We start from the raw sequence: 17882 nt of genomic DNA on the forward strand, positions 1-17882 counted from the left end.
AAAGTAGAACTGAAGAAAAAAAAAACAGTAAAGGAAGGTATAACCCCATCAGTTTGATTTTCTTTTTTTGCCAACTGTGTCCCATTGGAGCGATTTCCCTTCACTTCCTATCTCATAGTCACAACAGGAAGTGAGAGGAAATCCCTCCAAAGTGAGGGAATCCCTGGTTGTCACCAGAACTAGTGTCCCCATTGGAAGATTTATCCCTCTATTCTTGTTCTGGTGACAACCCAAAATATGGGATTCTCTTTTACTGTCACTTTCAGTGATAATGGTAAACAGGACAAATAGAGAGGGGGGAGGATCTCCCTTTAACGGAGACACAGCAATAAAAACCTGACGGGGGTTCTAATCCCTCTCCACTGTATCCAAAACTGAAAAGAGAAGTTTCACCTTTAGTTATACTTTAAGCTTTGCTGGTACTATATAGAGCCCCGCACAGATGTCATACTGGGAGCAGCAGCTGCATCCTAATAGACATGAATGGGAGTCTCTGTATGGGGATGTGTGTCGCTTGAAGTGTGTGTACGCTTAAAGTGGTTGTAAACCTCAGACATGAAATATGAACAAAGCACATCCCTCTATAGTGTGTACTTGTCTCAATCCAGAGCACTATGTGTCACTTCTGTCTGCTGCCTCCTTCCTCTGCTATCAGCACGAAAAACTTTTGACAAGTTTTCCTGACACCAAGAGAAATAAGGTGACGGGAGGAGCTCCAGCTGATTGACAGCCTCAGCTCTGTTCCTGTGTGTGTGTGTGTGTGTGTGGGGGGGGGGGGGGGGGTCCCTTCCCTCCAATTAGCTCTCATCTCCCCTCACTGAGCTCTGCAGAGTGTAACTTTAGCTGTCCACCCCCCCTTTTTTTTAACTCTCAGACAAGCTTTATAAATTCAGCACTTTGACCGGATGTAGACAAGAGAAGGCTGCAGATAGACCGCTATAACTTATTAATAGACATGTGCAGAGGGAAAATATGTTTTTAGTTTAGTTTTGATTTGTTATTTAACCACTTAATAACCGCCCTATAGCCGAATGACGGCTTTAGGGCGGTTTCTTAACTGTGGGAGGCCGTCATATGACGTCCTCCCAGAATTCCGCTCTCGCGCGCCCCCTGGGGCGCGCACTCGAGAGCATCCGTGACCGCCGGGTCCACAGGACCCGGCGCATCACGGATCACGGTAAACGGCCGCTCGTTGCGGCCGTTTACCACGTGATCGCTCCGTCAAATGACGGAGTGATCACTTGTAAACAAACCGGCGTCATGTTATGACGCCGGTTCCTCCCTCCCCTCTCTGTACCGATCGGAACAGCGGAGGGGGAGGAGATCGGTGTCAGCAGCGATGTGGGCTGCATCTGCAGTGCCCACATCGCTGCTCACCAAAAATTAACCCCTCAATTCCCTGCAAATACTCTGCAATACCCTGCCATTACTCTGCATTACTCTGCAATACCCTGCAATACCCTGCATTACTCTGCATTACTCTGCAATACCCTGCATTACTCTGCATTACTCTGCATTACCCTGCAATACTCTGCATTACCCTGCAATACTCTGCAATAGTCTGCAATACCCTGCCATTACTCTGCATTACTCTGCATTACCCTGCATTACCCTGCATTACTCTGCAATACCCTGCAATACCCTGCAATACCCTGCAACACTCTGCAACACTCTGCAACACTCTGCAACACTCTGCAACGCTCTGCAACACTCTGCAATGCTCTGCAACACTCTGCAATGCTCTGCAACACCCACCAATACCCTGCAACACTCTGCAATGCTCTGCAACACCCGCCAATACCGTGCAACACTCTGCAATGCTCTGCAACACCCTCCAATATCCTGCAATGCTCTGCAACGCTCTGCAACACCCGCCAATACCCTGCAACACTCTGCAATGCTCTGCAACACTCTGCAATGCTCTGCAACACCCACCAATACCCTGCAACACTCTGCAATGCTCTGCAACACCCGCCAATACCGTGCAACACTCTGCAATGCTCTGCAACACCCTCCAATATCCTGCAATGCTCTGCAACGCAATACTCTGCAACGCCATACTCTGAGATACCCAGCCATACACTGATATACCCAGCCATACCCAGCCATAGTCGGTGATACCCTGCAATACCCAGCCATAGACACCCCGCCGCCCTCCGGTGCTTCTACCGACTCGCCAATACTATCAAATCCAGAATCTTTTTTTTTTTTTTTTTTCAGGCTTCCCAGCTTAGAGGTGAGATGTGGGGTCTTATTGACCCCACATCTCACTGTAAAGAGGACCTGTCATGCCATATTCCTATTACAAGGGATGTTTACATTCCTTGTAATAGGAATAAAAGTGATCAAAAAATTTATTTTTGGGGAAAAAAATGTCAAACTAAAATAAATAAAGTAAAATGAACAATACAATTTTTTTTTTTTAAAGCGCCCCTGTCCCCGTGAGCTCGCATGCAGAAGCGAACGCATACGTAAGTCCCGCCCACATATGAAAACGGTGTTCAAACCACACATGTGAGGTATCGCTGCGTACGTTGGAGCGAGAGCAATAATTCTAGCCCTAGACCTCCTCTGTAACTCAAAACATATAACCAGTAAAAAAAAAAAAATTAAATCGTCGCCTATGGGGATTTTTAAGTAGCGACGTTTGGCGCCATTCCACGAGCCTGTGCAATTTTGAAGAGTGACATGTTAGGTATCGATTTACTCAGCGTAACTTCATCTTTCACATTATGCAAAAATTGGGCTAACTTTTACTGTGTTTTTTTTTTTTTTTTTAAGCACAAAACAGTTTTTTTTCCAAAAAAAAGCATTCGAAAAATTGCTGCGCAAATACCGTGCGAGATAAAAAGTTGCAATGACCACCATTGTATTCTTCAGGGTGTTTGCTAAAAAAACATATATAATGTTTTGGGATTCGATGTAATTTTTTAGCAAATAAATGATGATTTTTACATGTAGGAGAGAAATGTCAGAATTGTCCTGGGTGCTCCAGAACGCCTGATGGCGCTCCCTGCATGTTGGGCCTCTGTATGTGGCCGCACCGTGTAAAAGTCTCACACATGTGGTATCGCCGTACTCGGGAGTAATAGCAGAATGTGTTTTGGGGTGTAATTTGTGGTATGCATATGCTGTGTGAGAAATAAACTGATAATATGACAATTTTGTGAAAAAAAAAAAAAAAGTTAAAAAAATCTTGATTTTGCAAAGAATTGTGGGGAAAAATGACAACTTCAAAAAACTCATCATGCCTCTTACTAAATACCTTGGAATGTCTTCTTTCCAAAAAGGGGTCATTTGGGGGGTATTTGTACTTTTCTGGCATGTTAGGGTCTCAAGAATTGAAATAGGCTGTCAGTACTTCAGGTGTGATCAATTTTCAGATATTGGCACCATAGCTTGTGGACTCTATAACTTTCACAAAGACCAAATAATATCCACCAATTTGTACTTATTTTTACCAAAGATATGTAGTAGTATAAATTTTGGCCAAAATTTATGAAGAAAAAATTACTAATCTGCTAAATTTTATAACAGAAATGAAGAAAAATTATTTTTTTTACAGAATTTTCTGTATTTTTTCTTTTATAGCACAAAAAATAAAAAACCCAGCGGTGATTAAATACCACCAAAAGAAAGCTCCATTTGTGTGAAAAAAAGGACAAAAATTTCATATAGGTCCAGTGTTGCATGACTGAGTAATTGTCATTCAAAATGTGAGAGCACCGAAAGCTGAAAATTGGTCTGGTTATTAAAGTGGTTGTATACCCACTTTTTTAACTTTTACCTACAGGAAAGCCTATAATAAGGCTTACCTGTAGGTAAAAAAAATATCTCCTAAACCTGTACGGTTTAGGAGATATTCCCCTCGGTATGCGCCGCTGACTACAGTGGCGCATGCGCACAAGGGGGTTCTCTCCGTGAAAATCCGGCAGCGCTCGTCCGGCCGGATTTAAATCTCCCGCGCGCATGCGCGGGAGTGACGATATCGCGGCTCCGGCCACTCACAGCGCCGGAGCCGCGATACCCGGAAGAGACGCCGAGGGAGCATGTCGGCTCCCTCGGCGTGGATCGGGCGAGATGTCGGGGCCTCGTTCTAAGGTAAGTATTTCATAATGAGCTAGTATGCGGTGCATACTAGCTCATTATGCCTTTTGCTTTGCAGGTTTAAAAAAAAAAAAAAAAAAAATTGCGGATTTACTACCGCTTTAAGGGTGTTTAAGTGCCCAGTGGTCAAGTGGTTAAATAATTTTGTTTAGTTAAATTCATTTAATTGGTTTTCCAAAATCGTTTCAGTTAGTCTATTCATATTTTGAATTTAATTAGAATTTTCTAAATTCGGACAAATTTATTTCAATTTGACCAAATTCGAAAAAATATAATTGAATTCCAATTAGTATTCGAATTTAAATTTATTCTATTCCAATTTTTTAGAAGGCTGTTATATTGTTTCTAATTTGTTCTATTCCATTCTATTCTATTAATTTCTAGTCTATTTTATTCTCTTATTTTCTATTCTATTCTTCTCTGTTCTACTCAAATTTTACATTTATTCTTTTCGAAATCTGAATTTATTCTTTTCGAACGTCATATTTATTCTATATTTGAAATTCAAATTAATTGAATTCTAAATTCTAATTTACTTTCTTCAAAATGTATCCTTTTCAAAATTCTAATTTCAGAAGACGGTTATATTCTTTCTAATTTGTTCTATTCTATTCATTTCTAGTCTATTTTATTCTCTTATTTTCTATTTTAATATTTTCTATACTGTTCTAATCTGTTCTTCTTTAATTTTCAAATTTATTCTATTATAAATTAAATTTTAATTTATTAGAAATTCAAATTTATTCTATTAGAAATTTGAATTTATTCTATTTGAATTTCGAATTTATTTTGTTCAAAATTCAAATGTATTCTTTTCAAAATTCTAATTATTCTTTCTACTTTGTTCTATTTTATTCTATTTGTTTCTATTCTATTTTATTCTCTTATTTTCTATTCTGTTCTTTTCTATTCTGTTCTAATCTGTTCTAGTCGTAATTGTAATTGATGATAATTCAAAATTCAAATGTATTCTATTCGAAATTCTAATTTATTCTTTTTGAATTTCGAAAGACGGTTATATTCTTTTTAACTTATTCTATACTATTGTTTTTTTTTTTATTCTATTAGAAATTCGAATTTATTCTATTTGAATTTCAAATGCATTCTGTTTTGAAATTCAAATTATTCTTTCTAATTTGTTCTATTTTATTCTATTTCTTTCTATTCTATTTTATTCTCTTATTTTCTATTCTATTCTGTTCTTATCTGTTCTATTCGAAAATTCTAATTTATTCTATTCAAAATTCTAATTTATTCTATTCGAAATTCTAATTTATTCTTTTTGAATTTCGAAAGTCGTTTATATTCTTTCTAATTTATTCTATTCTATTGGGGGTTTTTTAAATTCTATTAGAAATTCAAATTTATTCTATTTGAATTTCAAATTTATTCTATTCAAAATTCAAATCTGTTCTTTTCAAAATTAGAATTATTGTTTCTAATTTGTTCTATTTTTTACTGTTAGTTTCTATTTTATTTTATTCTCTTATTTTCTATTCTGTTCTATTCGAAATTCAAATTTATTCTATTCAAAATTCTAATTTATTCTATTCAAAATTCTAATTTATTCTATTCCAAATTCTAATTTGTTCTTTTTGAATTTCCAAATTCTTTCAAATTTATTCTATTTTATTATTTTTTTTTATTCTATTATAAATTCAAAATTATTCTATTTGAATTTCAAATTTATTCTGTTTCGAAATTCAAATGTATTCTTTTCTATTCTGTTGTAATGTGTTCTATTCGAAATTCTAATTTATTCTTTTTGAATTTCCAAAGACTGTTATATTCTTTCAACTTTATTCTATTCTATTTGTTTTTATTCTATTAGAAATTCAAATGTATTCTATTTGAATTTCAAATTTATTCTGTTTTTCGAAATTCAAATGTATTCTATACGAAATTCTAATTTATTCTTTATTATTTTTATTATTATTATTATTATTATATTTTTATTATTTATTTTTATTTTTTTATTCTTTATTATTCTTTGAATTTCGAAAGACGGTTATATTCCAAAAATTCAAATTATTCTTTCTAATTTGTTCTATTTTATTCTATTTGTTTCTATTCTATTTTATTCTCTTATTGTGTTCTAATCTGTTCTATTCAAAATTCAAATTTATTCTAATCGAAATTCTAATTTATTCTTTTTAAATTTTGAAATATGGTTATTTTCTTTCTAATTTATCTATTCTATTTTTTTTTTCTATTCTACTCTCTTACTTTCTATTCCATTCTTTTTTATTCTTTTCTTTTCCTTTATTTCTATTCCGTTTTATTGTATTCTTGTTTTTGAATTTGATTCAAATTGTGGCCAAATTTTGTTTCTTTATTTCGGATTCCTTTAAGTTCGTTACTGTTGTAATTTACCCGAATTTTGTTTTGGAACAAAATGAACCGCACATGTCTACTTATTAAGGGGGGACCCGAGAATAGTCCCTTCATTGGGTGTATAGAAGGGTAGGCCTGTATGAACGAGGCTTTACTGCCTGTCTGTAAGAGCCAATGAAGAGTGTCGGCCGGTCCTATACCCGACTTCACATGGGGAGGGGGGGGGGACTTATTACTACAATTGCCGCAATTATCGGTTTTTATTTTTTTCAGCCCTAAAATGGCTTCACACGTGAAGAAGATCATTAGTATGTCCAGTTTCGTCACCCAGAGCAGGATGAACCGCAGCATGATGGGGAGCAGGAAAAGTCTCAGCATTCACACCGACAGCAAAGTCATGGATAAGAATTCGGCATTCGCTGGGAAACAATCCGTACCGGTCAGTAAAGAGAAACAAACTATGTTCTAATGATTGCAGTAGGTGGTAAAAGGGCATGTGGGGAGGGGTCTGACCCAGGTGTCCCTCATATGATCCAGCCCAAAGAGTGTTGTCCCCCTGTGGACCAGCAGGATCTCCAGATATTTCTTTTCTGAAGCCGTAAGCTATGGAAAGGTCTGCCATATATCTGTATTGAAAGTTTTACTACATGATTTTTTTTTACATTTTAAAATAAAAAATACCTTCAACCAGCCATTCTCAACCTGGGTTCCACAGGACTCTAAAGTTCCTCCAGAGGTGGCTAGGGGTTCCTGGAGGGCTGAATGACTTCTCATATGATGGTACCTGAAGAGTGATATTATACCAATTATTGTTTTAACTGTCTGTGAAGTGGGTATTGCGATCACCAATGTGAGGAGCATTCTTCCCCCTTGACCACCAATGTAAGGAGCATTCTTCCCCCTTGACCACCAATGTAAGGAGCATTCTTCCCCCTTGACCACCAATGTAAGGAGCATTCTTCCCACTGACCACCAATGTAAGAAGCATTCTTCCTACTTACTACCAATGTAATAAACATTCTTCCTACTTACCACCAATGTAAGGAGCATTCTTCCCACTGACCACCAATTTAAGGGGAATTCTTCCCACTGACCACCAATGTAAGGGGAATTCTTCCCACTGACCACCAATGTAAGGGGAATTCTTCCCACTGACCAACAATGTAAGGAGCATTCTTCCCACTGATCACCAATGTAAGGAGTATTCCTCCCACTGATCACCAATATAAGGAGTATTCCTCCCACTGATCACCAATGTAAGGGCCATTCTTCCCTCTGACCTCCAATGTAAGGGATATTCTTCCCACTGACCACCAATGTAAGGAGCATTCTTCCAACTGACCACCAATGTAAGGAGCATTCCTCCCACTGATCACCAATGTAAGGAGCATTCTTCCCACTGACCACCAATGTAAGGAGCATTCTTCCCACTGACCACCAATGTAAGGACCATTCCTCCCACTGATCACCAATGTAAGGAGCATTCTTCCCACTGACCACCAATGTAAGGAGCATTCCTCCCACTGATCACCAATGTAAGGAGCATTCTTCCCACTGACCACCAATGTAAGGAGCATTCCTCCCACTGATCACCAATGTAAGGAGCATTCTTCCCACTGACCACCAATGTAAGGAGCATTCTTCCCACTGACCACCAATGTAAGGACCATTCCTCCCACTGATCACCAATGTAAGGAGCATTCTTCCCACTGACCACCAATGTAAGGAGCATTCCTCCCACTGACCACCAATGTAAGGAGCATTCTTCCCACTGACCACCAATGTAAGGAGCATTCCTCCCACTGATCACCAATGTAAGGAGCATTCTTCCAACTGACCACCAATGTAAGGAACATTCTTCCCACTGACCACAAATGTAAGGAACATTCTTCTCACTGATCACCAATGTAAGGAGCATTCTTTCCACTGACCACCAATGTAAGGGTCATTCTTCCCACCGATCACCAATGTAAGGGCCATCTTCCCACTGACCTCTAATGCAAGGGGCATTCTTCCCACTCACCTCCAATGTAAGGGGCATTCTTCCAAGTGATCATCAACTTAAGGAGCATTCCTCCCACTAACCTCTAATGTAAGGAACATTCTTCCCACTGATCACCAATGTAAGAAGCATTCCTCCCACTGACCTCCAATGTAAGGGACATTCTTCTCTCTGACCTCCAATGTAAGGGGCCTTCTTCCCACTGACTTTTAGTAGGGTTTCCTGAGACCTGAAATGTAAGGCCGCGTACACACGAGAGGATTGTCCGTCCAACTAAGTCCGTCAGACAATTCGACAGACAGTCCGTCCTACTTTCGAATGAACGGACTTGACCACACACGATGAACAGACAGTCCGCCGAAAGCTTGCGCGATGACGTGTACACCACGTACGACGGGACTAGAAATACGACGTCCAATACACTGCAATGCAGCAAACCTTCCGCCGTGTAAATCCTTTCTGAGCATGCACCATACTTAGTCCGTCGAACTAGCCTACTGACGAGCGGACTGTCCGCTGAAACGTGTTTCAGCGGACAATATTACGGAAATTCCGAAAGACTTAGTCCGCCAGACTGTCCGCTGAAAAAGTCTGCTGAAGCCCACACACGAGCGGACTGTCCGCTGAAACACGTTTCAGCGGACTAAGTTGGACGGACAATCCTCTCGTGTGTACGCGGCCTAATTCTAGTAATCCCCTGGGGTAAAAAGGTTGAGAAAATCTGTCCTAAACATTAGTCTACAGTCCCTTAGTGGAACTTGTTTTTCAGTCACTTGTAGTAATTAAAATTAGCTGATAGTAAGAGAGGAGGCTTTTTCCCCCTCTGTTTTTACCTGGCTATCTGACCAGTAACACCCCTCCTTGCCTCCACTCTGGAGGAAGGAGCCCACCTTTTGGACTGCAGCATTGTTGGTCTGGGGGGAAGGGAGTATTAGATGCACTAGCAGATTTAGATTAAAGGGGTTATAAAGGTAAATGTTTTTTCACCTTAATGCATTCTATGCATTAAGGTGAAAAAACATCTCACACTGCCGGCACCCCCAGTCCCCCCGTTTTACTTACCTGACCCCTCGAAAATCCCGCGCTCGCCCCCGCCGTCCTCTTCGCCGCTCAGCCTGGCCGCTGATTGGCTGGAGTGGATGGATTGAAAGCAGCGCAGCCATTGGCTCGCGCTGCTGTCAATCACATCCAATGACGCAGCGCGCCGGGGGGCGGGGCCTTGTGATACAGCGAGCGGCTATAGCCGCCCGCTGTATCACGGGAGCGCGCCCGCAGTGCTTCTCACCAATGTGAGGGAGCTCGCATTAACGTGAGAAGCACCTGCGGGAGGAAGCCGAGACAGCCGCCGAGGGACCCCAGAAGAGCAGGTTCGGGGCCACTCGGTGCAAAACGAGCTGCACAGTGGAGGTAAGTATAACGTGTTTGTTATTTTAAAAAAATAAAAAATTTTACTTTACAACCCCTTTAAAGTCAAACTCCACCTCACACTTTATAAGCAGTTACAGCAACATTTTTTTCTCTTTCGGGATAAAGATTTCACATGAATAAATAAAAGCTGATCATTGTAAGCACCCCTGACAGTAGTGAATGGCTTGTCTCAACCCTGTAACTGATACATCTGCTAGAGAGCTTGTTTTCTTGAAAAATAACAGACTTACTGGCCAGATCACCAGATGAAAATAAAGGAAAGAAAACCTTAAACAGAAAACAAATGCAGCCATATCATCTAGACATGTGCAATTTGTTTTGTTGCAAATTTGTTTTCTAACTAATTTTGACAAATTTTTTAATTTCCGAAATTACGAATTTCTGAATTTCAAATTTCCGAGTTTTCACATTTCCGAAAATTAAAAATTTTGGAAATGGGAACATTTCGAAAATTCGAATTCAGAAGTTCGTAAATTAAAAATTAGGAAATTCGAAAATTCTAAATTAGGAAATTTGAAAATCCAAAAATAAGAATGAAAATTCAAAAGAATGACAATCTAAAAATACTAAAACCTGAAAATCTAAAATAACAAACTAATAATAACTATTAAATTATAGGTATTGGAATTTCCTTTCAAATTTGGCTGTTTAAATGAATTTATTAGAAGTTACAAATTATCTAGAATGATGAATGCCGCATCTAAACGAATGGAACGTAGCAACCTAATAATAATAAATAACAATAATAATTAAAAGGTTTTATTATTATTATTTATTATTAATTTGTTCCATTTGTTTAGATGCAGCATTCGTTATTTCAGATAATTTGTAACTTTGGATAAATTCGTTATGGTCACTAACAGCAAAATTTGAAAGGAAATTCCAGTTCCTATTTAATAGTTAGTTATTATTTCAAATTTTAATAATTTTCTTTCAGATTTTCAAATTTTAGAATTTTAGTATTTCCGGAAATTTGGAATTCAAACATACGTAAATTCAAATTTTGGAAATTTGAAAATTCAGAAAGCTCAAAATTCGGAAATCTGAAAATTTGAAATTCAAAAATTTGGAAAGCCAAAAATTCGGAAATTCAGAAATTCGGAAATCCAAAAAAAAGTAGAGATTCATAAATTTGGAAATTTGAAAATCCTAATTTTTTGGTTTTCCGAATTTCCGAATTCTGAACTTTCAAATTTCTGAAAAAAGCAGAAAAAAAACAAATGAGACGAAAACGAACACATTTTTTGTCAGTGCACATGTCTAATATCATCTAAGAATCGATAAGCTGCAGTATAATAAATGTTTGCTTTTGGGTTTAATATGGCTTTAAGGGCGGGGCTAAAACTTCTTTGGTTTTATTTGATTTTCTCAGGTTTTCGATGAGGAAGGCAATGATGTCACTCCTCGGTCACTATACCAAGCAGAGCCTGGCACCACTGCCACCAAGCAAAGCAAACTGTTTACCACGCCAGATGCTTCTGGTGTAACCGCATCGGATATCTTCTCCACTATGTCCCTCCAGCAGACGGGATTTATCTCCAGTTTCGTCGGACCGTTTTCAAGGTGCTTTAAATATTTTTCTTATTGCATTTATAAAAAGTAAAGCAGCTCTATCACTAAAAAAAAAAAAATAGTAAAAGGCTGCCTTTTGTTCAGGGGATGTACAATATCGTATGCCCATGCGGGGTCATGTTTACCCACATGGGGGTGCACAGGTGTTCCCTGCATCTCATGCAGGAAGTCCCATCAGCGTCTATTAGGATGCAGCCACTGTACAGACACAGCCGCTGTGTTCCAATATGATATCCGTGTGGGTGCTGAAGAGGGTCCCCCAACTCACACTGTCTGCTTTTGGGAACCCACATGGATGTAATGTGTCTGTGCAGCGGCTGCATCCCAATAGACACTGATGGGGCTTCCTGCATGGGAATGCACAGGTTTTATGGCTCATACAGGAAGGTTATAGTAGATGTATCCCAATAAAGAGTAATAAAAAGCTTCCATAGAGTTAAAACACAAAGAATTAATTTTACAAAGAATAGTAGGTATTGCACTTACATTTATATAAAAGCATCGTATACAAAGTAAAAAACCAAGCCAGCTGGCTCTCGGTAACAGCTCGTGGTCCGGGACTTACGTGTATCGTGGTGACGTCAGTACGGCACGCCTCCCTTCGTGTTTCGTCACACCTGACTTTGTTCCGGGGCCAGGACAACATCAGGTGTGACGAAACGCATGGGAAGGAGCTCGGTGTAAGTTCGCCTTTTCATGTTTTTTTTTACCTGTGACGGACCACCTGGCACCCAACTTGGTTGCCTCCATCAAGATACAGCTTCCTCCACTCTGGAACCATGAACCAGGTATTATAGCTGGGAATTGCATCTAAGAACTAGACAACACTAGCTTAGGTGCAAACTGGAACTGACTTTACTGTAAATTCACACAGAATATACACAGTGCCTTGAAAAAGTATTTATACCCCTTGACATTTTCCAAATTTTGTCATGTAATAACCAAAAACGTAAATTTATTTTATTGGGATTTTATGAAGTGGAAGGAAAATTATAAATGTTTTTTAAGATTGTTTTACAAATACATATGTGAAAAGTGTGGGGTACATTTGTATGGCGCCCCCCGGAGTCAATACTTTCTAGAACCGCCTTTCACTGCAATTACAGCTGCAAGTCTTTTTGGGGATGTCTCTACCAGCTTTGCACATCTAGAGAGGGACATTTTTGCCCGTTCTCCTTCTTTGCAAAATATCTCAAGCTCAGCCAGATTGGATGGAGAGCGTCTGTGAACAGAAATTTTCAAGTCTTGCCACAGATTCTCAATTGGATTCAGGTCTGGACTTTGACTGTACCAATCTAACACATGAATATGCTTTGATCTAAACCATTCCATTGTAGCTCTGGCTGTATGTTTAGGTTCGTTGTCCTGCTGGATGGTGAACCTCCTTCCAATCAACTCTGACCAGCTTCCCTGTCCCTGCTGAAGAAAATCATCCCCACCACATGATGCTGCCACCACCATGTTTCACGGTGGGGATGGTGTGTTCAGGGTGATGTGCAGTGTTAGTTTTCTGCCACACATAGCGTTTTGTTTTTAGGCCAAAAAGTTAAATTTTGGTCTCATCTGACCAGAGCTCCTTCTTCCACATGTTTGCTGTGTCCCCCACATGGCTTCTCACAAACTGCAAAGGGGACTTCTTATTGCTTTCTTTCAACACAGATTTTCTTCTTGCCACTCTTCCATAAAGTTCAGATTTGTGGAGAGCACGACTAATAATTGTCCTGTGGACAGATTCTCCCACCTGAGCTGTTGGTCTCTGCAGCTCCTTCAGAGTTACCATGGACCTCTTGGTTGCTCCTCTGATGAATGCTCTCCTTGCCCGGCCGGTCAGTTTAGGTGGACAGTCATGTCTTGATAGATTTGCAGTTGTGCCATACTCTTTCCGTTTTCGGATGATGGATTGAACAGAGCTCAGTGAGATGTTCAGAGCTCGGGATATTTTTTTATAACCTAACCCTGCTTTAAACTTCTCCACAACTTTATCCTTGACCTGCCTGGTGTGTTCCTTGGCCTTCATGATGCCGTTTGTTCACTAAGGTTCTCTAAAAAAACCTCTGAAGGCTTCGCAGAACAGCTGCATTCATACTTTTAGGTGGACTCTATTTACTAATTAGGTGACTTCTGAAGGCAATTGGTTCCACTAGATCTTAGTTAGGGGTATCAGAGTAAAGGGGGCTGAATACAAATGCACCCCCACACTTTTCAGATATTTATTTGTAAAAAAAAAAATTAAAACCATTTATCATTTTCCTTCTGCTTCACAATTATTTACCACTTTGTGTTGGTCTATCACATAAAATTCCAATAAAACACATTTATGTTTTTGGTTGTAACCTGACAAAATGTCAAGGGGTATGAATACTTTTTCAAGCTAGTGTACCACACAAGATCATAAGAGCTTGATCACATTATCCTAAACAATGCAAACTGTAAAAAGTAATATCATCAGTACATTTAAGGAACAACCAACATAAACAGTAATCCAATTAAACAGTAAGCTAATTAACTGCTAGGCACCTAGACAAGCCATTGCCCACCCAGACAGTTCAGCACCAGTATTCAAGAAGACACAGGGCTGTCCAAATTTCTTCAATCAACTTTCACTTGTGTTATCTGTCCACTAGTAACATAAGACAAGACTATTGACACCAATGATGAAGCACTATGCCTCCCACTGACACCAATGATGGGGCACTCTTCCTCCTACTGACACCAATGATGGGGCACTCTTCCTCCTATTGACACCAATGATGAGGCACTATTCCTCCTACCAAAACCAATGATGGGGCACTATTCCTCCTACTGACACCAATGATGGGGCACTATTCCTCCTAGTGACACCAATGATGAGGCACTATTCCTCCTACTGACACCAATGATGAGGCACTATTCCTCCTAGTGACACCAATGATGAGGCACTATTCCTCCTACTGACACCAATGATGGGGCACTATTCCTCTTAGTGACACCAATGATGGGGCACTATTCCTCCTACTGACACCAATGATGGGGCACTATTCCTCTTAGTGACACCAATGATGGGGCACTATTCCTCCTAATGACACCAACGATGGGGCACTAGTCCTCCTAGTGACACCAATGATGGGGCACTAGTCCTCCTACTGACACCAATGATGGGGAACAAGTCCTCCCCCAAATATCAAATATGTGGTATTGTTTACTCCCACTGACACCAGGAATTCTTTTTACTACTCCTGGTCACAGTCCGGCCCCCCTAGAGTTTACAGAACAGTAAACTGGTCCTTTGCTTAGAAAGTGTGGAAATCCCTGAATTAGAGGTAGTGATTGCATTGGCCCGCCTTATTATGTACAAGACAAAATCAAGTAAGAATTTTCAGCTAAGTTTGCTAAACACTTGCAGCCTTTGTAATTAGCCAGGAGACAAACGTTTTTCTTACTCTACACAAGTTTATCTATATAGATGAGCATATGGTGCCTGTACCAGGGAAAAAATTCCAAAGCAGAGAACAGACGCTGCACAAATGTGAACACTTAAACCTTATTAAAGAAAGATATAAATATATTAGCCAATTTTTTTAAAAGCAGAACTCCAGGCAGATAAAATTTGCATACATTAACGCAGCTCTGCATTTTTTCATATATCCCTAAATGTGTGTTCCCTTTTTTATAAATATGAGCAGTGTAAGCACTTGAATTTGCAGTACCTGTACAGCAGAGCTCAGACCAAGAGTCACAGAAGCAGTGCAAGGAGACAGTCAGTTGTGCAGCAAGTGCAAAGTGCATGCTGATAGGAGCAGAGAGCAAGCATGACAGAGATGAGCTCATCGATCCATTGTTTCTCCTATCATTGTCCAATTACAGGGTGGGAGAGGGATTATACTGGTAAGTGGTACTGAATTGCAACAGAGAAAAATCAAGTCTTCCCCTCTGCTAGACAGGGCTTTGCTATGTGGCAGAGCTGTGTACATCTCTGAACTGGATGGACAGAAAAACAAAATGCTATGATGAGTAAAACAGCTCCCTTATATGTATTTAACACCTTCCTGCCCAGCCTATAGCAGAATGAGAGCCGGGCGGTGGCTTTGCCATCCTGACTGGACGCTATATGACGTCCTTCACATTGTGCCACTCATACATGCCCCCGGGGGCAGCGTGCAACGATCGGATGGTGCGATGTGTCCCTCAGACACAGCGCATTACAGATCAGGATAAAGAGCCAATGATGCAAGCTCTTTACCATGTGATCAGCTGTGTCCAATCACAGCTGATCACATGTAAACTAATGCCAGTTATCAGCATTTCCTTTCCTTAGCGCTGTCAGTGTCTGAGGAAAGGAAAGCTGATAGCCGGCTTTCCGGTTACCGGGGACATTTACACTTAATATCAGTGCAGCCACATCAGTGCAACATATCAGTGTCCATCACTGCAACATATCAGTGCCACCTATCAGTGCAGCCTCATCATTGATCATCAGTGCCCATCAGTGCAGCCTCATCAGTGCCCATCAGTGCAGCCTAATCAGTGCCTATCAATGCAGCCTCATCAGTGCCTAGAGTGGATAAAAATCAATGATTTAAAAAAAAAATCTGATTTTTTTTTATATAAATTGGATTGATTGATTGATTTTTTAAATCAAATTTATTGTAATCAAATGCTTTTGGAGAAAAATAGTGCAGCATATCAGTGTCCATCACTGCAACATATCAGTGCCACCTATCAGTGCAGCCTCATCATTGACCATCAGTGCCCATCAGTGCAGCATATCAGTGTCCATCACTGCAACATATCAGTGCCACCTATCAGTGCAGCCTCATCATTGACCATCAGTGCCCATCAGTGCAGCATATCAGTGTCCATCACTGCAACATATCAGTGCCGCCCATCAGTGCAGCCTCATCAGTGCCCATCAGTGCCCATCAGTGCAGCCTCATCAGTGCCCATCAGTGCAGCCTCATCAGTGCCCACCAGTGCAGCCTCATCAGTGCCCATCAGTGCAGCTTATCAGTGCCACATCATCAGTGCAGCCTAATCAGTGCCCATCAGTGCCCCCTTATCAGTGTCCATAAGTGCACCTTCATCAGTGCTCATAAATGCAGCCTCATCAGTGCCCAGGGTGAATAAAAATCAATTATTTAAAAAAAAATCTGATATTTTTTTAGGTTAAATTGAATTTTTTTTAAATCAAATTTATTTTAATCAAATGCTTTTGGAGAAAAATCTATCTAAAGATAGTTTACTATTAACATACATTAATGATTTAGTTTATTCAGCAGGAACTGGAGCTTAGTTATGGAGCATGAGGCTGTATATTCTGCAATATTTATGTAGCACTGACCCCCGAAGGAGCGGCTGAATTTATTGGGCTTACCGTTACCTTCTTCACCTCGTATGCGTCTAGGGCTTTGCCGAGGTAGATGGCCCAAAAACTGCAGAGACTGATGTCAGATCCACTTAAAGGGATTTTTATTTGCAAAAAGTAGTTAAACAAACAGTCTCTCAGTATAGGATCAGAGGGTTTAGGTGAAAAGTCCAGGTACTCTTAGTATCAAAGTCAGAATGAAGAATAACTCTCTTACTTTGAATAAATCCAGAGAATAACCATTCACAGCTGGATCCTCACCCTAATCGGATAGTCCTTCTCTCACCAGGCCTAGCAGCCAACGGGGTGCTTGAGTCAGGAACAAGTCTCTGCCACAGACTGTGATAGAACATGTAAAGGAAACTTGAAAGCTTGTAGAACACTCGTGTGGTACCAGTATCTTGCAGCCGGCGATACCGCACGAGATTGAATTCACTTGGGTCCTTCAGCTTGTCCAGGCTCTTGTTGAGAAGTTAACCCTTGTGTGGCCTTCTCCCAAAGAGTCCTCCCCTGGATAGCTTCACAGTTGCTGGGTCTCTCCACTAACAGAGATGGCACTGGACCACATCCGAATCCTTCTTTCGGTTTCCTTGCCTCAGGCTAGCCAGCCCCGAGAGGTAAAGTCAGGTGGATCCGCACCCCAGGCCATAGGCATCCTGGGGGTTGGTCAGGAGGACCAGGACCATGCAGTCAGAACATACTTCTGGACCGGAACACATGATATCCGCACCTTAAGTATCCTCTCCCAGAAGGCACAGCAAGAGTGACACTCCCACTGGGCTGGTTCAGAGAGAAAGTAACCTTAATGCATCCAGCTAGACTGTGTTTCCATACCTGCCAGAGGGGACAGCGGCCCCTATGGTTAGGCAGAAGACCCAGCAGTCCAGTCAGACTGATGCTGAGCTCAAAATTAAGAGTAATCAAACCCAAACCAAACTGCGGTTTAAGGGTAACATAAAATTTCAAAAACACATAGCGTGTGCTCTTCAAGAGCTGGCGCTACTTTACATTTTTGGTAAACTCATTCAATGAATCCAAGCTCTGCAAGCTGAGATAATATGCACTGCATTGATGCATTCACACAATTTCACAGTAACC

At 40.3% G+C, this 17882-nt stretch overlaps 1 protein-coding gene across 1 annotated transcript in view; it reads left to right on the forward strand.

Moving 5' to 3' along the window:
• The window catches only part of DNAI4 (dynein axonemal intermediate chain 4), a 70759-nt gene that overhangs the window by 983 nt on the left and 51894 nt on the right, over window positions 1–17882 (forward strand). Inside the window, exons 2-3 of the mRNA XM_077450522.1 lie at window positions 6715–6880; window positions 11244–11434. Coding sequence (XP_077306648.1) covers window positions 6715–6880; window positions 11244–11434 — 357 coding nt within the window. The remainder of the gene's footprint in view (window positions 1–6714; window positions 6881–11243; window positions 11435–17882) is intronic.

The sequence above is a fragment of the Lithobates pipiens genome, unplaced genomic scaffold (genome assembly GCF_037356315.1).
Source record: "Lithobates pipiens isolate NorthernLeopardFrog02 unplaced genomic scaffold, aLitPip1_a1.2 Scaffold_23, whole genome shotgun sequence".
Taxonomy (NCBI): Eukaryota; Metazoa; Chordata; class Amphibia; order Anura; family Ranidae; genus Lithobates; species Lithobates pipiens.